Raw genomic sequence first — 26948 nt, 5'->3', positions numbered from 1 at the left:
CGTTCACTGAGTGGAAGGAAAGAAGGCAATTCTCTGACACTACATAAGCAAAAAAGGTTGCTGCTCTCTTTTGAGTTGAAGGGAAAACTAAATTATCCATTTTGTTATCACGGGAAAGTAGTGGAAGACTTGAGCTCTCTGTGGTGACAGGCCACCACTCAGTGGAGGTGTATGTGCACTGCAGGGTGCTCCATCTGTAGGGTACTTGCACTGCTGCTCAAGCCAAACTCCAAGAACAGATGGTAGTCTCCCACCAGCCATCTGGAGTTTGAGTTGTCACTGCCTAGACCTTAGGCCCTAAGCTATTTAGCTCTGTGTCCCCATCTTTCATAAGAGTCATGTAGGACCCCTGTTAAATTGATGTCTTCCTCTTACCTGCTCTAGAAGATTCTGATTCAGTGGGTTGAATAATTTGTATTTTTAATCAGTACTCCAACTGATTCTTACTATCAAGGCTGTTTAGGAAATTAACCATCTTTGTTTCAGTCACTACAGAGTTGGGGCAGTTATTTTGCAGTGAGTTTACCTCTAAGTTAACTTTGAAATATATTATTAATAGGTGAAATGTTCCTTGAAGGTGTAACTTAATATTTAGGTTTTATTATTCTGTAGCTTTTACCTTTCTTTTCAGCAGGGTAATTCAAGCAAGAGCGTCTTTTATGGGGAGGTCCATAGGACAAACCCAAACTTTTGAACTGTTCTGGCACAGGAGCCAAACTAGGCACTGAACCTTAGTGCTATGATGATCTGAGTATTATAGGAGCCCATTCACTTCTTTCGTGGATGAGGTTACAGAGATGAGGTGACCAGCACCATAGTCTTCCTCACCAGACTAGAGAGAAAAAGGATCTGGGAGGGCTTTCTCTTTTACTTTAACAAGATGCATTATCAAGCAAGGAACGGAGAAAAAATAGGCCTAACTTTTTATTCCTATTTTCAACAAGCCAAAATTCTGCATCATAGTGAGAGGTGGGGTCGAGACTCAGTAAACTTTGTTGCTGGTCACCTGTCTTCCTGGTCCGATCCAGTCAGGTTCTCTTTGTCTACCGCGGTCAAATGGGCTCTTCTGGCGGGGGGAAAAAAAAGTAGCCAACATTTTTAACGAGGGAGGAAGTCTTCATCCACTTGTGACCTTATGAAATCAGTCCGAGCCAAAACGATAGTGGCCGCTTGGCTGAGGATCCCTGAGATTTCACAAAATTTGGTCCCGTGTGGAAAGGGTGAGACTAAAATAACACAATACACAGATCACAAATCGCTAGCACAAAGCCCTCCTAGTAGGTTTCGCGCGCTGCTCGGGGACCCACAAGCCGGGAAAGAGTCTCGGTCTCAGAGAAGAACGGCACGCGCAGGCGCAGGCCCTCCGGGCGGCAAGACCCGGCGCCGCTCGCGGGCGGGGCGGAAGCCAGTCCGGTGGGCTGAGCAGTTCTCTAGACGATTTCCCTTACAAGGACTTGGACTGACGAGCCCCGCCTCTGGCCGTGCCCTGGAATGCGCGGGGAGGCAAACCCACAAGACAGACTCAACTATCTGCTCACAGGAAAGGGGGGGAGAAACACGGAAACTCAGACATAAGACCCAAGGAACTACACACATTATCATATGTTCTGAGTCGTCGCTTTATATTTCTTCCCGTGCACTCAGTCACAATTGCGCCATTTGAGCACACTGTCACACCTTTTGAGCACATCCCCGTTGCTTTTGCATTAAGTTGGGCCCACTGTTGGCGGAGAGTGGTGACTAGACTTCCTTCCGGTTTGCTAAGCGGAGGCCGGAAGTGTTGGTTTTTAGCAGCTCTGGGTGTAGTAGGGTGGTGATAGCGGCAGCGGGCGGTGAGTTTACTGAAGTGCTCGGATTCTCGCGGCTGTGCAAGGTGAGTGGTGCTCGCGGTCGGGCGCGTGAGGTTGTCCCGTGGGCCTGTTTCTGCGGGGCGGCTGGGAGGGTAGCGGCGGGTTCCCAGGAACCCGGAGCGCACCTGGGCAGGTGCAGTAGCCGGTTCCCCTATTTCGAGCCCAAGAGCCCGCTCCGGGATCGAAGGCCGTAGCCGGAAGTGGCCCAGACGCGAACTTAGCTCTTTTGCCCAACTTGGAGCTTGGGAAGTGTGGCTTAGCTTGCTGGCGCCGCGAACTTGGGCGATAGCCTGGACTGCGAAACCTGAGCCCCGCAGCGCTGACTGCGGGACTATGTTTAGTTTCTAACGTGAACTTGCCCGAATCAAGAGAGTTCGCGCAAAAACCGTAGCCGAGTATCTTCTCCACCCCACTGCTGCAGCTGTTGCAGCTGTGTGGCTACCTTTAGTAGGGATAAGCAATTAAAATTAGCAACTTCCTCAGCTCAGTGTCCACTTCCGTAATTAGAACTTTTTTTAAAAAGTGGTATTTGGACAAAGGGGTTTGGGATTTAGTTTGTTGCTTGAGAAAAACTTCATAATACAACACCGTGTTTCTTTTGGGTGGAGACTTTGAATTAAGTCAATTTGCCAGTGTTAACTTTTAAAGTAGCTGAGTACACATATGAAAACATCAGTTCTTTACACAACTTTGGAACAAATAGGCGTTCAGTGGAGATTTTTTAACTTAAGTGCGAAAAATTTATATCCAAAAGTAAAGGAGATATTTCTTAAAATTACTACCATTTGTTTCATTTTTCTGGAAGGCTTTGCTATAACTTAATCAGAAAAGCTTTTATTTTCTTAAATGAGGCTTTACTGGCAGTGAACCCTAACAACTAATTGAGTTTGTCAAATGCTAAGAACTTTTTGGGTGTGGCAGTCGTAAGAGAACTGATCCTACCTTCAACCGGAAGTTTGCATAGGAATTGAAAACTTAGTTTAGTTGGAACGGAAACACTAACCTGAAAACGTACTTTTAGAAACCTGGTTGGCACCCCAAATTACATATATTTAACTTCAAAACGCATTGATTAAATAAATGAGACATATTTGATCTGGATTTGGCAGGCCGACCAAATAGTAGGAAGTGTTTTCCAAAATGGAAGATTTTCCTTAAAAGAATGTATCATATTTCCTGGAATACTGTCAATTTAAGTGTTAGTTCTGTAGTTTCTAGATTATTTTATATTGGTAAACATTTTATAAGTGATATACTCTAGGATTCTAGAGTTATCTAATGTTATAGTAGTATAGGTTAATCCCATTTTATAAATGAAACCATAGTATCTAGAGATTCTGAAAAATCCTCTGGTTGCTCTTAGTGTAGGGGAAATCCCCTTTGAGGAATTTTCTTTGTTATTTCTCCTATCACTTAATCAAGACTAACATCTTCCTTACATGTGTATCTCCTTTTGTCATAACCCTAAATGATTCTCTTCCTATTTAATCAATCTAAAAAAATAAAAATAAAACCACAAATTCATTGTCACCAACACTCCCCTCCATTGATTTAAAATAAGATATTTCTTTAGATCTCTAAACTCAATCTCCTTGACCACCATTGATTATTTCATTCACTTTCTCATGCATCTTAAATCCTTTATATATTTCATAGAAGCCTGCTCTGCAAGTCCCCTGCTTTTAAGTTTCATACAGCACATATTCCTTCACACCAAATATCTTTCATTAAATGCTAGAAAAATAGACTCTAAACTCTAATTTAGAATGAGTGAGGATTCTCATAACTTTGAAATCCTCAGGTGCCTACATAGCAATCTTCCTATCCTAAATACAGAATACTTCTGTCGATGTATGAAATATTTTCCAATTTTATTTTACCCTAGTTATCTAAATTTCTATAAGATTTGTATATTTGCTGAGGTCTTGTTATATCAAGACAGTTAAAGCCCTTATTGTTTGAGGAAAGTGAAAACGGACAGAAAACTAGAGTCATAGCAAGGAGTATAATGACAGTGTTATAAGTGACCTGCTCCTTGGGATCACAGCACTGTTGTGATTTGGCTCTCCGCCAGTATTTATTCCACCCCTGCTTTTAGGTAGGAAAATATAAACTACACTTTCCTTATTTTGGAACAACTGACTGAAACTGAACTCCCTAGCCCTGAATTACTCCAGGTTTCTGGTGGAAGATAAACAGATCAGAATATAACCTTGAAAAGGTAAAGGCCCAGGTAGTAACTTGCTGGATGTTTCACTACCAACTTTCTTTCGGTAGACTTAACTACCTTAATTTGTTAGAATTAAGACTAACATCTGAATCTCTTTAATTCTAAGGATGTTTTATATCTTCTAAATGGAACAAGGTTTTTCAAGTTCTTTTAAACCCCCTCTCTAAATCTTTGAGAAAAAAAATCTTCTCTGAACTCACAGTATTCAATAATCATGAACCACCTTTGAGTTATTTTTCATTGTCACACATTGTTTTAACTTGCAAGTCATACTTCTGGAATGAAAACTATGTGACTAATTTCATAAGTTGAACCAATCATCTCATTTCTTTACAGTTGCCTCCCCAACTACATTTTAAGCTCCTTGAAGATAGGACACTTGGCTAATGTTTCTTAATTCTTAAATAGTATTGAACACTAGTGACATTTGATGCACATTAGTGTCATTAACTAATCATATTAAAGGTTGATGATTAAGTATTAAATGAGCTAAAGAAAAGTTTGTATGAGACCAGTGCTGACCCCCCCAAAACATTCTTAACTTTAAAAAACTTTTATAATGCATTTACAAATTTAAAGAATGCATGATTAAAAGAAAGGCTAATAGGAAATACATCAGAATTTGATATTTATAACCCAAACTAAGCATTTTAAAAAGGTATCTATAGGGCTCCTACCAAATATAGTTAATATGAAATTTTGTAGATTAAAAAATCAGTTGTCAACCATTTGACTTATAATTTTCATCAGTTTCTTTGTTCTTAAAATAACTGACATTCCTACCTCCTTAAGGGAAGACAATGTTGTCATACAAAACAGACTATTTTTAAAGACATACTTTGGTTTGCAATGACATGGCATGCCTAAAATAATAAAGAGATACAGGATGGTAAATATGTGCTAGTCATCAGGTCTTAGCCACTCACTCCAAGTCCTTCAGTACATTTAAAAGATGGGGGGAAATAAACTCCATAATTCCTTATAGTTTTTAAAACTACATTTAGAATAGAGAGGGAAATTATACTTTTATGTAGTTTAGCTAATAATGGGATCTACTCTCCCTATAAGGTGTTACAGAATGAAGATAGGCATTCATGAATGGTTTAGATAAATTATGAAGGGCAGTCTCCTAACAGGTAATTAAAGGAAACTTGGAAATGAGGAAGGAGTATATGCCATAACTTCTGTGTCATTTAAGGTATATCTTACCAACAACATATTCTGGTGTATTGCCGGAAAATGCTATATTGGGAATTTGTGACTCCATGTTATTTCCTACTAAAATCTAAGAACAGATTTAGCTTTAAAAAATAAAAAATAAGGCAGAGCTTTTCTAATTTCTAAACTTTATAATTTCCATAATTGAATATAGTCTAGGTGATATGGTATAATGAAGGAAAGAATATATGAACTTTTAAAACATCAAAGCATTGTATTCTAAGGTCACTTTGCAGTGCTAAGATCTAGGTAGTGCTTCATTCTTTGCAGTCCACAGATGTATTTTTAGAACAAGGGCATAGTGTTTTGCTACATCATAGCTAAATGTTTTCAGAACGTAAGCTTTAAAATTGTTATCCTGGTCACAGGGTGAAATCCATAGTGCCTATTTTAGACCTGCTTGGAAGGATATAACTCAGTACAGTGTTTTGGTCTTGCTGGTTAGAGGTTTCGCAGACTACCATAGCCACCTCAGCTCTGAAGAATGGTACAGTAAAATTTTATTATCTGATGACTGGGATTTTTAACTCTGAACAAAATATTATAGTCTTCTAAAGGTTGAATTTTGAAAGGGAAATTGCTTTACCATTTTAGGTACTAGACTTTTTTTTTATTTTTAACTTAAATTTCACAGGAATAAATTTAGATTATTAAAGAGCAAAGATAGTTTCCATATCTCTTTAAATGTTTTCTAAAAAATTTTAAAAATCTAAATTAGCTTTAAGAACTATTGTACTCTGATTTTTGTTTAGAGGACTTAGTCACTTCAAGTGATTTAGCTTAGCTCTGAGTAAGAAATTGGTTTGGATAGAGTGAAATACCAGTAAAATTTAATTATAAGATGAATTAACTTCAGAATTTTCTGTACTTTTCAGTTAGCCTTTCAACAGATATCTTGAACTACTTTGATTCCAGAAATGAGGGCACAATAAGAAATGTTAATTGCAAGTGAAAGAATGATATTTGGCAGTAAGGATTAGGAGATAAAGACCTGTTCCTTCAGTTAGTTCTCTTTCCTATTTTCTGTCCGCTTTTTAAAAATGGAACATATGACAGCTAGTTTAGGCTAGCTGCAGAAGGGTAGACCTGTTGAAGATTAATTAGTATAACTTCAGTATTCCAATAGCACTGAAGTATAGAACTGGTACTGTTTCTCCAGGTTACCTATGTTATTTGGTTTCTTGTTTCTGCATTGCTACTAAACCAGTAGGTTTGGTTTAGCTATACAGCAGTCCTGGGGACATGCAATTTTGTTGATAATGCAAGTAATGTTGGTTGCAGTTTAGAATTCAAAGTTATTGATGGACTGTTGATTAAACATCACAACTCCTGAAGATGCGTGAACGTAAAACATGAGTTCAGTTTTTGTCTTACGTAGTTTGGTTCTTTGAGTAATGGTATTAGTTGAGAGATTTTTTTTTTTTTTTGCCAAGTGATACTATCCTGCTAATAATTTTTAGACAAATCTCTTAAGTAGCTCAAACTTACCAGGAAGGTTGGTTCAATTTACTTTTTGTTATCTTTGTCTTGTGTCTCCCTCCCTAATTAGGATCTCACTGCCACCATGTCGAGCAAAAGGGCAAAGACCAAGACCACCAAGAAGCGCCCCCAGCGCGCAACATCCAATGTGTTCGCCATGTTTGACCAGTCACAGATTCAGGAGTTCAAAGAGGCCTTCAACATGATTGATCAGAACAGAGACGGCTTTATTGACAAGGAGGATTTACATGATATGCTTGCATCCCTTGGTAATAATCAGTTTAATATTAATATATTAGATAGAATTTTTGTAACAGTGTTTATATTTATTTCTGAAGGCTTAAAGCTCTGTGAAGCCAATCTAATGATGTTTTAGTTTACTAAGTAAGATTCAGAGTCTAGGGCAGTGTCTCCCAAAGTGTGTGGTCCTTGGACTATCTGCAGATTTCTGGTGCGCGCATGCGTGTGTGTGTGTGTGTGTGTGTGTGTGTGGTAAACACTGATGTTGGTTATGAGAGTGGTATTATTCCTTTTGACATCCCAGTGGAATAGCATACAGTGTCGATTCTTAATACAGGCCCTAATCATTGAGAAGATTTTTTCCAAGTAGTTTTGCTATCATGAATGTAGACAGCAAGCTTGTATAAATGATTTTCTTGTCAAAATGTTTACTATGATGTATAGTTGATGCATTTTGCAATATAATTAAAATTATGACCCTTATTTTTTTGTTTAGGGAAAAACCCAACTGATGAGTATCTAGATGCCATGATGAATGAGGCTCCAGGTCCCATAAATTTCACCATGTTCCTCACGATGTTTGGTGAAAAGTTAAATGGTACTGATCCAGAAGATGTCATCAGAAATGCTTTTGCTTGCTTTGATGAAGAAGCAACTGGTAATTACCAAGTGATTTAATTTTTAGTTATGGTAACTAAAATATATAATAGCTTGAAAATGATGACATAATATCCTCAGGCTTATGCCATACCTGTTTTGGGGTTTTTTTGGACAGGCTTCTTCTGTGGCATCAGTCACTTTCCTGCCTCTGCCCTTCAATATTCGATTTACAATTTAGTAAGTGTATTTGAAACTCAATTAGTTAACTTATGTTACTCCTTTATCAGAATAACTCCACAGAGGTTAGGCTCTTAGTAAATACGTGTTGAATGAATAACCAGAGCAATCTTGGATAAAATGTAAATTGTGTTACATGCCATGACACCAGTACAGTCCTGTGTTTATCAGGTATCTTTCAGTTCTGAGATTATTTAAATCTGGTATATAATCTATTGCTCTGGAATTAAACTCCCTGTTCATATTCCTATTTTGCATAATAGTTTTGTGATTTTAGACAAGTTACATAACTTATCTAAGCCTCTTGTTTTTATTTGAAAATGGACAAAATGTAATTACCTACCTCATAGGGTTGTTAGGAGGATTAAATGAGGAAATGAGATAATAGCATACTGCCTGGCATAGAGTCAACTCTCAAAAAACCCCTAGAAGTTAACTACATAAATGCCTGATCCTTTGGCAGAGTATGTATAAGAAAAAAGATAATGGGGCATCTATGTGTGAGTTATTTGAGAAGGAAGGCACACTCATTGATTACGCATTATTTGGAGTAGTTTGGATAGTCCAAGCAGTAGTCTGGTGATGGAAACATAGTCTCCCCAGTTTGGCTTTTTGGGCTCCCCAAAATGTTGCCTCTTTTGGCCTATTCAGGTATACCAACCACCCTCAATCCTTATCTTCCTAACATCCTTCCAATCCTCTACATTGTTGTCCTAATTTATTACTACCATTTCTGCCTCTTCATCTTCCTCATCATACTACCTTCTCCTTGAAATTGAAATTCTTAATTGGTTTTCTGCAAGGGGTCGGGGAGAGGCAGGCAGAGGAGACTTAAACTTTTTCACCTAATGACACTTTGTATTAACTGAATTTTTTGTACTGTGAGAAGATGTTATTTTTTAATACAGAGTAATAAAACCATTCTTCAAACTTCTCTCAATGGTCATATCTTTTATAGAGCCTTGCCTACATTTAAATACTATTTTCTCATGCCCCCAGGAAAACTTAGAGCCTCTCCCTTCTTTCCACCTCCAATTTTATTTATCTTGGCACATACTCTGTCTGAACTTCTATTTTGGTTGTGTACTTATTTCCAATCATCACAGTCTCTCCCTTTTCCTAAGTAATGGCCGTTTCTTCAACAGCATTGTGTTCCCATCATAGTAACCCCTTCTAGCACATACCACACTCCCTTGCACATAGTCGATGATTAGTTTATGTGATAGTTGAATGACTTGGCTGTAGATGATTATTTCTATAAGCTAAAAGTCTTAAGTTTTGAGGAACATCTTTTTTTTTCTCTTTTAATTCTAGGATTGAATCCGGAAGAAAAATCCATAAATGTAGAGATTCTTATGTGGTTGCAATTTGTTTTATAGGAAATATGTTATCGATGTTTTAGCTTAATTTTACATACAAGGAAGTTGTCAGTTTTTCTTTTTGTTATGAATTTCAAAATCTCTGTGCTTGAATTATCATTTATCACCTTTGGTTCTCAATCATGATTGTACACGTGAATTACTAGGCGAACCTTTTGAAAATATCAATGCCAGTTAATAAAGGTAGCAGCTGGACCTTCTTTTTTTTTAAGCTACCTGCATGATTTTGATTCTGATGTGCTGTCAGGTTTTATGAGAACCCTGCTTTCACAATTCAAGAGTAGAAAGCACACCTTTTGGCTTACAGCGCCACATCTCCAGTACCTTGCCCAGTGACTCTGATATAGTTAATGCTCAAATATTTACTCAGTGTTTTTGCACACTCTGGGCCTGGCCATTTTCGTTATTCTAAATTAGATTTGTAAAATGCCTGAAATAACACAGAAAGTGGACCTCAAGACTCCAGTATTCTTTTCACTGAAGCACTTTATAGATTTTTATGACGTGGTATTGACTTTAGTGTTATTTGCTTATAGAATAAGTGTGACCATTCATGCTTCTCTAAGGAACTATGCGGCTTAAGATTTCTTAATCATACTTTCTTGCTTTCATTTAGGCATAGGTTTAGTCCCTATTATGAAGAGATCAGGAGATGGATGTGGAAAGATTGATAAAACAGAGCTGGTTAATGCTTCTAAGCAACTAGGTATTTTCTAGGCAACTGTCTTCTGAGGCTGGCTTAAGCATGTGAAGAGCCAATATTTAATGTATTTGCATATTTGCAGTTCTTAACATATAGAGTGTGCTTAGTCAAGTATAGATCCTCCTCATAATTAATCCTGAGAGTAGTATGTATTCTGAACCGCAGTCCTTTATTCTTTAGGCACCATTCAGGAAGATTACCTGAGAGAGCTGCTGACGACAATGGGAGATCGGTTTACAGATGAGGAAGTGGATGAGCTGTACAGAGAAGCACCTATTGACAAAAAGGGAAATTTCAATTATATTGAGTTCACGCGCATCCTTAAACATGGAGCAAAAGACAAAGATGACTGAAAAGAACTCCAAATTCCAGCCAAACATTACTTGTCGCCACTTTGGGTATTTCTGAGACTTTCTCTTAGAGCCTGTAGCATGCCCTAGCCTTACAGCTTTTGCCTTTCTTGTTGTATTTATTCTCAGCCATTTCGGCACATGCATCTCTATAATCAGACTGGAAATGGGACTTTTTGTCATTTTCAGAATAGAAAATAGGGTAATTTAACTTACCAGTCCCCCCGCCCCCCCAAAAAATAACTGCAGTCTGCACAGAGTCAATATATTTTTTCAGAGAAAGTTATTCGCTCAATTTTTTCTGAACCAAAATTAAACTTTATGATAAAACCTTACTTGTTTAAAATGTCTTTATTTACCCAAATTGCCTTTTATTAGTTTTAGTCATATCTTCCAAAGAAAGGTAAATGAAGCAAATCCTAGAAAATGGTATGGTTGTTAGACCTCTCCCTTCTTCCTCCCATTTTTCCTAACGATCCTATTCCTTCTATTCAGTCCTTCCCCTCCCGAAGAAATCCAGTTTTAACTGCATTAATCAAATTTCCTATACTGTCTTCTGATTTTAAAAATAAACTCCTATAGAATTTGCATATATATGATAGCTTCAGGGGCTTTAAATCCTTAAATTTAACATATCTGCCAGCATCTCTCTTTATCTGTACTAAGCTTTTGTCCAGTACTTTGTCATTTAAATTAGATCAGGCCACTGAGTATAATTTTAATTTGTCCTCATTTTTAAACCTATTTTATTTAGACCCAAAGGTTCTGTGGAATGCTTCTACCAAAAAGACAGGTTTTTTTGTATTTCAGTGTTGGAAATACAGTAGTTTTTATTATATAAAGCTTTTATTTTTTTTTAACACAGCAATCCCTATTGAAATACCATGTTTGTTTAGTAGAAATTCTCCATGAGTCCATGTATGAATTTTGGTCATTCCTGACTTGCCCACAATCAAAACAGCTGAAGCTACATGCCTGGGAAAGTGAGATCATTATTTCAATCTTAAAAATAGTTTCTGCTGTTTCCAGAAATGCAGGACTGTTTCAGAGTTAATCAGGAAGCGGTTGAGATTCATTCAGTTTGGGCTTCAAAAATCTCACTCTTAAAAATTCATAGTTGTTGAAAAGTCGAAACATTGAGGGAAAATTGACAATTAGCCTATAAAGATGAGTAATTGGCAATTACTCTAATGACTACATTTTATGCTATTAACAAGACTATCCTTGGACAAAATCATTACTTGGTTCAATAAGCAAATTACTGAATTGCCTTCAGGGCAGTAGAACTTTGCAATCAACAGGATATGTGAGCTAGATTCTTAAACCTTGTGAAGCCACCTCTTTAGAAAAGGAGAAGGACCAGTACCAAGACTGCTCTTGCTCCCTTCAAATTTAGAATCTTAGTACCTGCCATAACTCTTTATGTATTCCTGAATTTCATTCGGTGTTTTAAGCAAAGTACTTATTCCAGGCTATAGCCATGGTGCTTTAACAGATTTCTAGTTAGTGACTATTGAAGAACAGTTCTAGAAACAAATATGGAGATCAAAGTACATTTAGGGTGTCTCAGCTATGATCTTAAGGTAGCCAGAGTGAAGGTCTATGGGATGGTAATAGACCATACTTCGAAGCACTTTTTAAGACAAAGATCTAGGAAGCTAAAATCTTAGGATGAGTGAAAAACAAACTATTGGCTAAAGGGTAGACTGCAACTAAGGGAAAGAGTATTTTAGAAAGATGTATAACCTCAGCAATTGCTTTTCAAACTCTATTTAGAGAAAATGCATTCAGTTAGGAACTGGACCTTGGCTGGGATGAGGACAGCTTCAGCATCAACTGGGACCTTATTAAAAATGCAAATTATCACCCCACCCTCAACTACTGAATCTGAGTATCTGTGGTTGGGGTTCAAGAATATTTTACCAAGCCCTCCAGGTTTTTCTTATGGGGGCTACTGTCTAAGAACTACAGCTATAGAGCGCTGAACATTTAGTTTCTACCACCTGGGAATTTCTGATGACTTCTAGATTTCTGGTCAAACGTTTCTACAATATAATTGAATTATTCTCACCAGCATCCAGCACACATTCAGGCAATCTCAAGAGCTCAATAAAGATTTGCTATTGACTATCCATTATTCAGAAACAGTGCTATTCATATTCCAAGGTGAGGGAACTGAAGGTTGTAACCACAAACAAAATCTAGAACAGAAGGTGAATAATGTAGTTTTGTGGTTTTGTTTTGACCAAGAACATTCATCAGTGTTGTCAGCGATTGTGCGTGTGTGTGTATAATTCTGTCACCTCTTTAATAACCAAAAAAAATAAAAATCAAATAATTTGAATATAACTTTCCTGTGGTTGAAAGGGGAATGAAACAGTCATAGACTAGCTGTGGCCTGGTAAGGTTGTAAGCCTTATAATTTGAGGGTAAGAAAGGAGCAGGAGTAAATGATATATAACTCGGGCTTGAGTGCTGTTTATAAGGAAAGGGTTTTTCAGGAGGCAGGCGGCCACCACCCTCTTAATCGTCTCTATTTCTTTATTTCGTGGGACCTACCTAAAAAAAATTGTTTTATCCGAAATTCAAATTTAACTAGGCCAGCTGTACTTTTATTTGCTAACTATGGCAGCCCTGGGTGGGCGGCATCCGGCGCTCGGGAACCCCCAAACCTCGAGGGATCGCTCCTCGCCCCGCCCGGGTCAAATTCCTAGCCCTGCCGGGCGGCACAGGAATGCGGAAGGGCCGCAGGAACCGGCCGCAGAAGGCGGGGGAGAGGGCGAACCGGGAGGCTACGGCCGCATGCCGCTACAGATCAGCCAGGCTAAAGAAACCAACTAAAACCACGGCATATTCGTCGGCCCCAGCCTGGCTCCCCAGAGGACACGGCGGGCTTTGCTCCAGCCTCAGCGAGAACGCCGGCCGCATCCCCCCGTCCGGAGTTGGATCCCGCCGCGCTTCCGGTGTGTTTTCCGGTCCGCCTCCCCAGGCAGGAAGTGCCGGGCGCCGCCTCTGTCGCGCTACAGTCCATCGCTCGTCGCAGTCGCTCGTCGTCTCGTGCAGGGCACCCCGGGTTCTGGTGTTGGCGGTGGTGAGTGGCGCTCACCCCCGCTCGCGATATCCCTTGGGCTGCGCTCGCCCCCCTCCCCTCCCGCCACGAGCCCGCGGCCAGACCCTACTCCAGGCAGCCCGAGCAGGAAGGGCGGGGGGCTGCGGGAGCTGTCAGGGTGGGCGAGGGGGGCCAGGGAGGATGAAGCCGGCCTGGGGAAATGCCTGGCTGGAAGAGGTGGCAGGGTCTCTGGCCCTGCGTCACCCAGATGACTTCACACACCTGGTGCCTCTGACCACCCGGCGGCCTGGCTGCCAGCTTCTGTCCTGGCGGGCTCAGTCCATCGATTAGGGTTTTGAGCACCTGCTTCGTGCTGCGCATAGTGCTTGAATCTTTGAGGGGTACGAGAGTTTTACTGGTGCAGGATTCTTGGCCTTAGGTAAAGCGTCCAGGGAAACAATTGGAGAAGCGGCACTGGAGTGCATGGTTAGTGTAGGCCAAAATGTAATGATTTCCGTAGTGGTTGGCGAGCATTTTGTGAAGGCTTAGTTCATTCATATTGATTGAAGAAAAGGATAAATAAAAATCAAGGAAGCTTTCCTTAAGAATGAATTGTGACCTCACTGAAAGTGTTGGATTCAGCCCTGGAAAGGAGAACTTAGTATTTCTGGCTGATCTGTGGTAGGAGGTAACAGGACCAAAAGTGCAAAAGGTGAGAATTTGTGTTGTGTGAAAAGAAGAGAGTGGAAAGACCAGCCTAAATGGAACAACTGGAAATGAATAATAGTTGGAAATAAGGGTGGATAGTTAGCTAAGTGGAGCCTTTTTATGGATGTCTTGAAAACTTGAGGAGAAATAAAGGATTATGTAAGAGGCATTAGGGAGTCATTTTGGATTCTTCACCAAGAAAATAATATGGAGAAAGGGGTCTGTTTCGAAGATTAGTTTGGCAGCCTTTGTTTAAAATGGAATTGCACAGGTCCTTTGCTAAGAAAAGAACCATAGCATTTTAGTTCAAAAGAACTTTGTAGATTATCTTTCATTTTATAATTGAGGAAACTGAAACCCGGAGAGGTGAGATATTTTGCCTGAGGTTACTTGAATTCACATAGTGCCCCCCATTTTCTCTGTAAGCATTAGGTGGACCCTCCTGAACCTCATGTAAAAAAGGCACAGCTTTTTGTTTGTTCAGGCTCTGTTGAATGACAACTTTTTATGACATCTGAGTCGATACTCATTTGTGCTAATGAGACTAAGTTTAGTCAAGATGAACTGGGACTTTTGAAGACAGATTCCCAGGTCAGGGTTGTTGGGATTAGGGAAGATAAGAGGACTTTGAGTCCCTAAATGAGACTAGTTGTCCCTCTCCCAAGATTCAAAGATACCAGATATCTAGGAATGATTTTCAATTCATTGCCAGCAACTCTGATTGGGATCTTTCTTCCTCATTTTACACTTTAGCTGTGCAGTGGCATTGCTTATTACTCCTAACTGGCTATCTACATTTTCATGGCAGAATTTCAGCTGCCTGTATGCAGGGCTTAGGGACTAGTGGTACAAGCCCGGGAATTAGACTTCTTCAACGCAGATCCTGGATCTAACGCTCTGCCTTTTTTTAGTTGTGTGGCTTTTTTGCCCTGATTTTCACATCTAAGAAATAGGGATCATTAAATATAATACCTGTGAAATGCTTAGACCAGTACCTAGCACATATTTAGCATTCACTTATTGGCTGTTATTCTATTTCTTATGGTTTTGGACAAGGGGTGGCGGGTAATTTTGTTAAGGATCTCTTGAGGAAGAGTTCAGTGGTGTTTATGCTAAACCATGAGTAGACCATAGAGAAAGTTTTGCAAGTCAGGTCCAGGACCAACCTACCTTATAATGAGCATTTGTATATGTAATTCTGTATGTGATAGGAAGCATATGTATGCATTCACTTAATTAGTTAGTATTTATTGAGCCATGTGTAGGGCACTCTACTAGGCCCTGCATTCTAAGGTAGAAAGGCTATGCCATAAAAGAATGTATGTGTAAATGGCATGGCAATGGAATACTACTTGCAGTAAAAAAGAATGAACTAGATGAATCTCAAAAAAATTATATTGAGAGAAGTCAGGCACAGAGAATATACACTGTATAATTCCATTTACAAGAAATTCAAAGACAAAATTAATCTCTGGTGATAGAATTCTGAGTAATGGTTGCCAGTAGGAGAAGATGATTGACTTTCTGGATTTGTTACTTGATTGGGATGGTGGGATACATGGGTGTACACATTTACAAAAAGGCATTTTAAGATCTGTACATTTCACCATAAATAAATTTCATTGTAATAAAACAATGATGTAGGAGTTCAAAGGATGGAAAGTTTACTGCCAAGTGGAATGATCAGAGACCCATAATGAAGAAATGACAGCATTATATAGTATGTGGTAAATACGAAAATATGTGTACTACAGGGAAGCTTAACTGATGTTAAGAGAAAAGCTGTAAAAATTGAGTCTGGCCCTGTAAAAGAAATAATAGATATAATTTATGGAACTGATTACATATTTGCCTAAATACACAGCATAAAAACAGTCATGTCATTAAGAATGTGAGGTTAATTTTGTGGAGTAGTTTAACTCTATTAAATATGAAATTCTCTTTATGATTGCTGTTTTCAAACTGTTGTTTATGTATCCAGTCATTTGATCCTCCCAATTAGCACAACAAACTTAGTCTTGGCAACAGTAGTGACCATGAGAATTCATGAGATTCTAAAGGTTCTGATAGACTTTGGTGAAGAGGAGAATTGAATAAGAAATGACATTAGGTTTTAGTCCAGGACCTGCTCTCTGTTTTTTTTTGTGTGTCCATCCACTCTCAGGCCTCACCTTGTGCCTCTCTTTTCAGTAGTTGGCCTTGTTAAAGGAGACCCCCTCAAGAGTCCTGCCCTGAATGTCTCTTCTACCTACCATTCTGCTGTAGCTTGGCTAAAACTTGAACTCTTTATTATCCCTTCTCTCACAAAACCAGCTCCTCCTCTCTCTTTAATTACCTTATTTTTGAGTGGTAATTTTGTTACCAGTTTTTCAGCCATTACTTTAAAACAGCAACAACAACAGTTATTCAAGGACACAGCTTTGAAGGAAACTCCAGTTAGGAAGGAAGAACTAGCAAATCAACATAGGAATGAGCCAGAAAAATAGGATAGGAGTGATAGGAATGTTGAAGAAGGGGTGATTCCCTTGTAGTTAACAGAGGAACCCAAAGAACTTGGCGAGAAATTAAATGGAAGGAATTAAAATTTTCTAACTAGAAATAGAAAATTCTCTAAGTCAGTGCAAACTTGACTGTGACCCCTTTGAGCTCCCTAAAATTCTGTGGTTATAATTCTGAAATAAAGGCATTGCCCTATTTTAATGTTAAAGATACCAAGAAAACATAGAGGCTTTATTAGTTTTCTATTGCTATTTAACAAATTACCCCAAAAGCTAGCACCTTAAGAAAACAGTTTTCTGAGAGTGAGGAATTCCAGAGCAGCTTAGCTGGGTGGTTCTGGCTCAGGGTTTCATGAGGTTGCAGTCCAGGAGTCAGCTGGGTATGGAATCATTTAAAGGAAGATCAACCTGTGAAATGGCTGACTCACATGACTGGTGAGTTGGTGCTAACTATTGACAAGAGGCCTTAGTTCTCTGCCACATGGACCTTTCCTTAGAGGTGTGTAGTGCCCTCATTACCTGGTGCTGGCTTCCCCAAGATTGAGTGATACAAGACAGAGCAAGGCAGAAGCTGCAATGTCTATTTTGACAAAGTCACACTATTATTCTCACAATATCCCAGTGGTTATAAAGGGTAGCAGATGCCACCCCAAACTATGCCACTTTGGCATAAATATTTGTTGAGCTGAAGGCAGTTTAGAATTAGCAGACAAAGAAGCTGTCTGCCCTCCCCCATTTGCCTAAAGGCAGGACATAAATTTGCAAAGTTGTCCTTACCTTTCTACCAGGAAGGACAAAGGTTACTCTCTGGAGATAACTTTAGACTTTTTATTAGTGGAGAAGGCCCTGATTTAAGTCAACATGACAAGGCTTAACCCATGTTTTCTGCACTTTTCCTGATTACATTTCATAATTAGCCTCATCCACTCCCACACTTTTCTTCTTTTTCTTCAGCTGAAGATGATTTTTAAGCCTGAATTCTAAGCCACCTCTTAGAATTGGCTTTTCTCTGGGTATCTCCCATGTGTACATGAGGTATACATGTTAATAAACTTGTTTGGGTTTTTTCTTGTTAATCTGTTACAGTGATGTCAGCCAAGAACGTAGAAGGAAAATTGTTTCACCTCCCCTACGGTTTCACAGGTCAACCCTTTTTACTGTTGGAGAGGACTACACAAGGACATGAGAAGTATTGAGGGCCATCTTGGAGCCTAGCTACCACCTTGTCAGGGACAAGTTCAACTGCTCTGGGGCCAGGCTGTAGCATAAACAAATACTGGCTATGACAGGAAGATATAGGGAGTAGTGGGGATTGCGCACTGAATACTCATTATCTACAGGAATTTGGGGATGCTGTTTTCAAGATGTCTAATATTTGTTTTTATTAAAGTAAAATATTCATTTTTAAAAAAATATTGGCAAACTAATTCAATTATTTAAAAAGACGTTTAGAAGTCATCCCTGGAAGAACTAAATGAACCTTCCTGCAGACAGTATATAGTTTGGTATCTGCCAGTTTGACTTGTGATCTGCCTAACTCTTATTTTATAGATGAGGAAAATGAGACCCAGGAAATCTAAAATGACCAAAGGTCATACAAGTTGTGAATGACAGAACTGGAAGTAGAATCTAGGTCTCTGGCATTTCCATTAAGCCATAACGACCAAATTTTAAAAACTAAAGGGAACTAAATACATAAGCAGCCAATGCCTTCCTTTTTAAAAAGTTTTGTTTTTGTTTTGCTAATGTTTTCTAAGCGGTTGACTCAGTGATTCTCAGCCTTCAGTGTACACTGGAATCACTTGGTACATTTTTAAAAATACAGATTCCTGGGCCCTGCCAATAGGCATTCTGTCTTTTTGCCTAGACTAGGACTTAGGCATCAGGTTTTGTTTTAACTTCCAAGATGTTTTTAATGTGTAGCTAAGATTAAAACCAGAAGGCTAACTGCTGTGAGTGCCATATTTGTTTGCCCATGGTGACAGCAACTAGCTAACTTAAATACTTAAAAGAAAAAGCCTCAAAAGAACAACAAGAAAGTCATAGGTAGCAGACAGAATATGCTCCATGAGCATCGTTCCTAGGCAAGTAAAGCCCTGTAGGCTAAATGAAGTTCACAAGCAGTATCTGCTTCGTAATGATTGTGGTGCCCATGTTTTGATTTACACATCACTATTGCAGGTGATTTTGCAAACATTTAGATTATTATCTAATTATGTTGACACCACAGCCACCTATAATACCAGTATTCCTGTAACCCAGTCTTTCTTGTAATTTCTATGAATACTACATGTAACCTTTACTTTAACCTTTAGTTTATATTAGAAATTTACAAAAATAAGAGTAAAAATTTTGGAGAGGAAGCTAGAAGTTAATACTGCTATCGAGGTTTATTCATTATGTTCTATATGGATATTTTCTGTAACTATGGTCTAAGGGTAGATTAAACCCAAATCAAGTTGCTACATTGCACGACTCCAGGGACTGCCATTCATATTTTATTCTCTTCCCATTCCACTACGGAGTTCTCTTCTGTACATTGGTTTCCCTGATATAGTTTGAATTTATTTGAAAACAGTTTGTCTAGAATTTGAGCTTAGAGGAAAGTAGTTGCTCAGAAATCATCGTTGGATTATATTGATAGTACTGAAAGTTTTTTTTTTTTTTTAATTGTGGCACACTCAAACTAAGTAGAACATTTAGTACAAAGTGGAAAATTATATAGGTGGAAATAACCTTTAACAAATGGGGTTTGAATCCTAGCTTAGCCACTGAGGGACCTCAGGCAAGTTATTTAATATTTCAGATGCAGTTTTCTTCGTTGGTAAAACAAACATGTTAAATTTAATGTACGTGACTGACTACCACATTACTAACTCAGTAAATGGTAATAGCCATAAGTTGAGTAGACCTCTACTTCTCTCTTTGGCTTTAGCATTCTGAGCTAGAAAAATAGCAAGAACAGAAATACACAAGATGACAAACTGCATGGTGCCATGCGCACGTACAAGCAGTTTGATGTTGCTGAAGGAAAAATACAAAGCAGGGAACAGCTAGAGATGAGGCTGGAAAGGTCATTCTATGTAGACAAGGGAAGACCTCATTGCACCATGCTTAAGAACTTGTACTTTGTCCTATAGGCAGTGGAGAGCCAAAGATTTTTAAAGGGGGAATGATGTCATATTCATGTTTTAGATACTTCTGGCTGGAATATAAAAGGTAGTTTAGAGGGGACCAAGGAGATTGGTCAGTTAGCCATAGAGATATTCTACACAAAGATGGTGAGGGCTCAGTTTAGGGAGTTCTCACAAGAATGAGGAAGATGAGCAAATCTGAGAAATATTTAAGAGGCAGAGCTTGATTCATCAGGGATAGGGATGAGTCAGAATGACTCCTAGATTTCCGGTTTGGTGAGTAGGTAAATGATGGTGCCATTAACAGAGAAAACAGGGATGAGAAAGTTTAGGAGGGGAAGGTAATGAATTCAATTTTCAGCTTGTTAATTATGAGTGTCTGTGGGGTATCCAAATGGATGCCTTTCATAAGCAATTGGATATTTGAATCTGTAAACTCAAAGGAAAGGTCAGGCCTGGAGATAACAGACGTGGGAGACATAGGTAATATCAGAACAGTGAGAGTCGATGAGATCATCCAAGGAAAGCAAAGAGTTTAAAGAACTTTAATAAGTCATAGACTGCTAATCTGAAACATAAATATTTAAGTGAGTGGAGGTGAGGAAGAGCAATCATAGAAATAGGAGAACTGAGAGAGAATAAGTTGGTGTCACCGAGTCAAACACAACATTTTACATAAATCTGTCTTTCCAGTATGTTTAGGAGTCTCCCTCAGAGTGTAAAGTCTTCAGGATTGGGAACCCTGTTTTCTGTTTTCATTTAGGACAGTTCATTTCTACTATGACTGTTCATCAAGGCTAAGAGCTATTGGGGCTTTGAAGAAAAGAGGGATAAAATGGTGTCAAATTTAGCAGAGTAGTCAAAAGGGATTAAAACTGGATTTGGCAATTTGAAAGCTTTTGCAGTGGAGGGGGAAAAAAGCCAGAATGCAGTGAATTAAAAGTGAGAGTTGGAAAGTGGGAAAGGCAAGATACTTGGCTTATAGAAAGTAAAGAGACTGAGTGAGCATGGTCATTGCTTTGGGGACCAAAATTCTCTTCAGATTATTTGTTTTGGTACAGATTTGCCTCACTTTTTAAATTTTATGTGTCTATGTATGTCATTTCTATAGATAACATATACATATATAAATGTATACTTTTTAAATGAAGTACAGATAAAAAAATAAACTTTTTTTAAAAAGAAATTATAGTGTCATTACACTGAGCCTGTGTCTGCTCTGTTCAAAACTACAGCACTATTTCTAACTTCAGAACACCCTGTGAGATATTTTTTAGATTGAAGAAAGAGAAGGAAACAATATAGTTTGAAAGTCCAAGATTAGTAGTCCTAGAGACCCAGGTCTAAAACTCCCTTGCTTAGCCACTGCCCCAGCTGGTCATCTGCTTTCATTCTATGTGGCTGCAGAGTTAGAGAACAGTCCCCAAGACTGTTCTTATTTCTGACACCAATTACAAGTTTGGGTTTCCAAGATGACCCTAAGGTTCAGTAATTTGCTTTAACTCACAGAAGTCACAAAGCTATTGTACCCATGATAGTGGTTTAGTACAGTAAAAGAATTCAGATTAAAATCAGCCAAGGGAAGAGACACATGGTGCAGAGTAAAGGAGATTTCTAAATGCAGAGCTTCCAGTTGTCTTCTCTCATGGACATTGTTGATTCTTGACATGGTGTGACAATATTCACAGATTATTGCCGGCCAGGGAAACTCACTCGATCCTTGATAGCCATAGTTTTTATTGGAGATTCGTCATGTAGATGCTATTGACTGCTTCATAGCTGACTTTAGTCCCCAGCCCCTTTAGAGGTGCACTGATAACATGTGACCCAAAGTCCCCATGATAAATAATATTGTTAGAAGTGGTTTGACCCAAGACCCCAGCTATCAGACATGACATTCCAAGGGCTTAGGGACTATTTCCCAGGAGCCAAGGGCAAAGGCCAGATCTCTCATTGGGCAAAATTAAATTCTTTCCTATACAAGGGTCATTAATTTTTTTTTCTAACCTACATAGTACCTATCTCATAGGGAAGTTGTAAAAATTGAGTAAGACATTGGATCAAAAAATTAATCTGGTGTCCTTGGGTTTTCTGAGGTTATATGTAGCTAGTAATGGTGAAGCTAAGATTCAAAACTCATGACTTTCTAACTCCAAAGCTGATAGTATTTTTGTGTTGTATTTACATTATTTAAAACTGCAAATCAAAAATGGATTGAAATGTGTCCATTCTGTCTGACATTGAAATTATTGATGACTTTCAGAGTATTGGAGGCTACCACCAAAGCTGTATTACACAGAATGGAGGAGTTATTGGGAAGATGAGAAAATGGAGACAGTTGAATAATAACTAGACTGATAGAAATAAAAATGTAGCTAGAAAAGATTAAAGAATAGGTTTTGATGATTTTTTTTTTAACGAGAGCCTTTTGAAAACACACAATATGGTGACTATACTAGAGTCTTTGCATATGTCATCTCATTTAATTCTGACTTGCATTAAAGTAGAGATCATGTTTTGCTGTAAAACTGAAAATAAGTGAACTTCCTTGGTTTTCAAACCATGTTTTGAGAAAACAGGCTCAGAGAGGTTATGCAGCACTGCTGGTAAAATGGAGATAAAAAGAGCACCTACTAGGGTTTTTGTGAGGATTAAAAGGGAGAGTCCTTATAAAAGTAAGACAGGAACTTTGGAGCCTTTCTCTTTAGGGAAGCCCCATGCCTTCATAACAGTGTTTGGCACACAGTAAACACTCATTAAATGCTGGGTATTTATACATATTTTAAAATTAATTCCCACTTAATACAAGTTAATGAAATTGGGGGTGGGAGCTACATCAATAATTTCTATTCTGTTTATTAATTTTTTTCAAAACCTTTTTTTTCTAGTCATTTAATTGTCACATTGGCAATAAAGTTTAAATATATATTTATTCCTACTCAAATGAAGTGATAATTCTACATTTTTATTCACTAACTTTAAATATTTTGAGGGGTTTTTTTGCTAAATGTTTTATGCATTTTTCACTTTATGTCCTTTTCTTTTTAACTCTAGAATTAAACAGCCACCATGTCAAGCAAAAAGGCAAAGACCAAGACCACCAAGAAGCGCCCCCAGCGTGCAACATCCAATGTGTTCGCCATGTTTGACCAGTCACAGATTCAGGAGTTCAAAGAGGCCTTTAACATGATTGATCAGAACAGAGATGGCTTTATTGACAAGGAGGATTTGCATGATATGCTTGCTTCTCTAGGTAGACTTTTACATACTTAATATACCTGCTTGCCCAAAATAACAGTTCAGTATTTTTTTAATTATTGTCCATGTGATGTACAAATATTTCTGTCCTTTTCCGAAAGGCCTGTTGAGAGATGTCTAGGTGGAGGTTGCCATGTTAGGCCTTAGCCATTCATAAATAAGAGTATAAAACTGCAGAGGTGGGGACCAAGCAGGTACTTACCCAGGCAGGCCTCAGTTCCTGTCAACTAAATATGATAGATCTTTTAGTTGAAAAATCAGGGGATGGCTACATGGAAATATATCTGAATTTAAAATGTGTAGCTAATAATACAGCATAGGTAGCAATAAATTTTGAGGACAGATTATAGATAGGAGGTACCAGTAATAAATGATGATTGTCTCAGAAGAAAAAGGGCACTGCTATTAGACAAGAGAACACAGGGAAAGGGACTTTCACAATTTTTTTATAATTTTTTTTTAACTAAAGAAAAGAAAATGTAAAGATAGCAGACATAAACTGCCCTTTGCTATTTTGGTTTTGTGGGTATTATTTTATTCCTTGTATGATTTTGTTGTTTGTTTTGATCTTTAAAAGAAGGAAGGGTGGGACAGTCCTGTATGTACTTCCCCAAGTCAACACTGATTTTAGAGTTGGGAAGAAAGGAAAGGCAAGCCTAGGAGTTTTCCATAGACCACAGTGACTGTGCAGAGAAAGGGGTATGGGTCAGTGATGGCCTCCAGTTGGGCTCTACACTCTGGAGTGTTGTTATACTGGACTCTTAGCCAAAAGGGCAGTTAAAGGTCCAGAGGGCAAAGAGAGAGATCATTGTATTTTTCCTTTTAGTGAGCACAACACAAGTTTGTTCTTCTGTCTTATTTCTATTTTTTCTCCTAACATAATATTTTGAAAAATTTTTAGCCTAAGAAAAGCTGACTAGAGTAACGAACACAAGTATATCCTTTACCTATATTCACCAATTGTTAACATTTTGTGACATTTCTGTTATTCAGAGTTGAGTAGAATCAAGATACTGATCTACTGTGTTGACTTATAAGTAGGTTGGATTCCAGTGCCTATCCACTCAAATAACTAAGAGTGCCCTTCTGGGCAGGCTACTACTGAAGAAGGCCACTGAGGAAAATTGACTTAGTTATATTGCAAAGATCGAACACTCAAGCCTATGCCATAATTTTAGTAGATGCTCAATTAATTTTTGTTGGATGAACAAGTGTAGGGTAAGAGGTTGACTTTGGCGCCTTCTGTTTGGGGGAATCCCATGCCTTTAAAGATATGTATTTACCTTTCAAATCAACAAATTATATTGTACACCTTGAATGGGTCCATAAGCACTTAGCCTAAGCCAGTTCATTTTAAATCCCTATGTCTTTTTTGTACCCATGTTCTCATGACACCTTTGAGTCACTTTTTCCCCCAAAAGAATTGTTGCAAGAGACTTAGGTTAAATCCAAAGGTAGAAAAGTAAATCTTTTCAGCTATTTGTGCTTATTCAATGAATCTTGAGATTAATTGTGGGCTAATTTTTGTATTGATATATCGAATAGGTATAATGAGTGAGGATTGTAATGCAGTAAGACAGATGCCAACTTGGCACTTAAATTTCACCCAAATTCCCAGGATTAAAACTTTACATATGAACCATAATTCTAGATTTGACTGTCATTAGCACTTAGTTTGGTATAATATTGAAATGTTTCCTTAAATATGAATATCTAACTTGCAGATGTTCTTTGCATGGAGAATTATACAAACTTAATATTGGAAAGGACCTTTCAGATACCAAATTTAACCAGTCTGCTTTACAGATTAACAAAAGGCACCTGCCACCTTCCTTCAGGTCACACAGCCAGTGCTAGAACTGGAATTCAGACCCACTATTCCAGACCCCTCAGTGTTCCTTTTCCTACATTATGACGATCTCACAAATGCCTGGAAAATGAGGAGCCCACTGTTAACTCCTAACATGCCTGGCCATTCTAGGGGAGTTTCTTCTAATTTCAGGGGAAGGGTCCAGGCAGTTCCCTCACCTTTGTACTAGAAAAGGGAGATGTGTTCTCAGCTGGAACTGAGATTGAGATTCCCATGACGAACAATACTAAACAAGGCTACATACAATTCAGTGACCCGAGTCAACAGCATTTGGAGATATGTCTGGCAACCAAGTAGTATGTAACATTGTTCAGAATGATCTCCAGGTACTAAACCAACCTAATAGTTTTAGCTTAAATGACCAACCTGCATATAAAATTTTGAAGTGTACCAATTCATGGGCCACTGTACCACAATTGGCAATATGAATATTTAGATTTTTTAAATAATCTAAATATTGGCATTGAAATGCCCTGATAGACCTTTAATGTTAGCAACATTTAAGATGTGCTAATGTGTCATTGCCTGGTCTGTAGTATCAGGTATTTGTTTTGTTTAAAATAGTGAAAGAAAAGTTTCAGACAGTATTAATGAATGAACAACATTCAACCTAAGCCCAGAGTGTATTTTTTATATGGTGTATCAGAGATTTTTTTTATGTGGTCAAAAGTTCTTAATGGAAATTACTTGAAAAAGTCAATTGCATTTGATGATGATGTACCTTTAAAAAATATATTGGGGAGCATAATGATAACAAAATAATTATTTATTGAAATTAGTTCTTTAGTTTCTTAAATGTTAACATGTGAACTCATAGGGAAGAATCCAACGGACGCATACCTTGATGCCATGATGAATGAGGCTCCAGGGCCTATAAATTTCACCATGTTCCTCACGATGTTTGGTGAAAAGTTAAATGGCACAGATCCAGAAGATGTCATCAGAAATGCTTTTGCTTGCTTTGATGAAGAAGCAACTGGTGAGTACTCTTTGCTAATGCCCAGCCTTATTTTAGAGTATATGAAAATGAAATTTTTAGAAAATGAAAGGATTAGTAAAATACAAATTTTTAAGAAATGAATAAAGGGGAACTGTTATTTACAACGGGACAGTATGACTGAGAATGGTTAGGACATGGGTACATAGATCATAAAGCTTCACAGATTGTGGCATTAATCTTTTTTTCTGTATAGCTTTCCCCTCCCCTTTTTTTTTGTGTCTCTGAAATACAGGATTTTTTTTCCTTTAGAAAATGTTTCAAATTAATATTGTAAGCATATAATCTATTAACTGAGCTTTTAAAATGATTGTCTAATATTATAAAGAACTCTAACAGTAATAGGAAAACATAATGATATAGCACATATTGTCTTAGTTCACTAATTTACTTTATGTAAATATGGATATTCTGAAATATTTTGTAAGATTGACCTAGTTTAGAAATGAACCACGAAAGTGCCAGGAAGTATATATGACCCTTCTTTCTACTGCCTTGCAGGCACCATTCAGGAAGATTACCTGAGAGAGCTGCTGACGACAATGGGAGATCGGTTTACAGATGAGGAAGTGGATGAGCTGTACAGAGAAGCACCTATTGACAAAAAGGGAAATTTCAATTACATTGAGTTCACGCGCATCCTTAAACATGGAGCAAAAGATAAAGATGATTGAAAGAACTTTAGCTAAAACCTTTCAATTTCTTTGTCTTACTCTGTTTTATTTCCCCAACACTTTCCCCAACCTTTATTGACCTGTTGCATGCAATTTAGTTTCACAGCTTTGCCTCTTTTTTTCAATGTATTTATTCTAGACCTTTCTGCCACTTAGCACTTGTATAATCAGACTACAGATGGGGATGAGGTTGTAAATTGCGTTGAAAAAGAGATTGCGAATAAAAATCAACAAATGTGAAAGCCCAGGAAAATATATTTGGTATTTCTGGTTTTGCTGGATTTTTACATTTTTATATAATAAAAATGCTATTTTGAAATCAAAATTATGCTGACTCAAATGGAATATAATGGAAAGTAAACAAATAGTAGGTTGGGGTAGTCCTATTTTCAGATTTTTAACTTTATCCAATTCAGATTTCATGGTTAAACTGATTTTTCACATATACAGGGCAGTGTACTTCAGTACTTTTAA

The 26948-nt window shown here is 38.1% G+C and overlaps 2 protein-coding genes across 4 annotated transcripts; both read left to right on the top strand.

The window, feature by feature from the left end:
* Positions 1 to 1735: 1735 nt before the first annotated feature.
* On the top strand, positions 1736 to 10621 carry LOC107516865 (myosin regulatory light polypeptide 9). Of its 2 annotated transcripts, none has more exons than XM_016157040.2 (4): positions 1736 to 1873; positions 6848 to 7046; positions 7514 to 7675; positions 10117 to 10621. In XM_016157040.2, the coding sequence occupies exons 2-4, from the start codon at positions 6863 to 6865 to the stop codon at positions 10287 to 10289; spliced, it is 519 nt and encodes a 172-aa protein (XP_016012526.1). In that variant the 5' UTR covers positions 1736 to 1873; positions 6848 to 6862; the 3' UTR covers positions 10290 to 10621. The 2 variants fall into 2 exon arrangements, with proteins under 2 accessions (XP_016012526.1, XP_016012525.1); XM_016157039.2 differs by lacking the exon at positions 1736 to 1873 and adding an exon at positions 5689 to 5785.
* Positions 10622 to 13101: 2480 nt separating this feature from the next.
* LOC107516877 (myosin regulatory light chain 12B) lies at positions 13102 to 26729 on the top strand. Of its 2 annotated transcripts, none has more exons than XM_036229880.1 (4): positions 13102 to 13249; positions 22730 to 22928; positions 25621 to 25782; positions 26302 to 26729. In XM_036229880.1, exons 2-4 carry the CDS (start codon positions 22745 to 22747, stop codon positions 26472 to 26474), a joined length of 519 nt encoding a protein of 172 aa, XP_036085773.1. In that variant the 5' UTR covers positions 13102 to 13249; positions 22730 to 22744; the 3' UTR covers positions 26475 to 26729. The 2 variants fall into 2 exon arrangements, with proteins under 2 accessions (XP_036085773.1, XP_016012539.1); XM_016157053.2 differs by having other exon boundaries at positions 13239 to 13377.
* The last annotated feature ends 219 nt before the right edge of the window (positions 26730 to 26948 follow it).

This window comes from Rousettus aegyptiacus, unplaced genomic scaffold, assembly GCF_014176215.1.
Source record: "Rousettus aegyptiacus isolate mRouAeg1 unplaced genomic scaffold, mRouAeg1.p scaffold_m13_p_12, whole genome shotgun sequence".
In the NCBI taxonomy this organism is placed as follows: domain Eukaryota; kingdom Metazoa; phylum Chordata; class Mammalia; order Chiroptera; family Pteropodidae; genus Rousettus; species Rousettus aegyptiacus.
Note: the sequence above shows the minus strand (reverse complement) of the source record. Positions and strands in the feature narration are given on the sequence as shown.

What these genes read in the sequence shown, in the direction of transcription:
- LOC107516865 (XM_016157039.2), top strand. An exon ending in TGATATGCTTGCATCCCTTG is followed by an intron (nt 7,047 to 7,513) that starts GTAATAATCAGT and finishes TTTTTTGTTTAG; the next exon opens with GGAAAAACCCAACTGATGAG. An exon ending in CTTTGATGAAGAAGCAACTG is followed by an intron (nt 7,676 to 10,116) that starts GTAATTACCAAG and finishes TTTATTCTTTAG; the next exon opens with GCACCATTCAGGAAGATTAC.
- LOC107516877 (XM_036229880.1), top strand. Translation starts at nt 22,745, where the DNA reads ATGTCAAGCAAAAAGGCAAAGACCAAGACCACCAAGAAGCGCCCCCAG. An exon ending in TGATATGCTTGCTTCTCTAG is followed by an intron (nt 22,929 to 25,620) that starts GTAGACTTTTAC and finishes GTGAACTCATAG; the next exon opens with GGAAGAATCCAACGGACGCA. An exon ending in CTTTGATGAAGAAGCAACTG is followed by an intron (nt 25,783 to 26,301) that starts GTGAGTACTCTT and finishes ACTGCCTTGCAG; the next exon opens with GCACCATTCAGGAAGATTAC.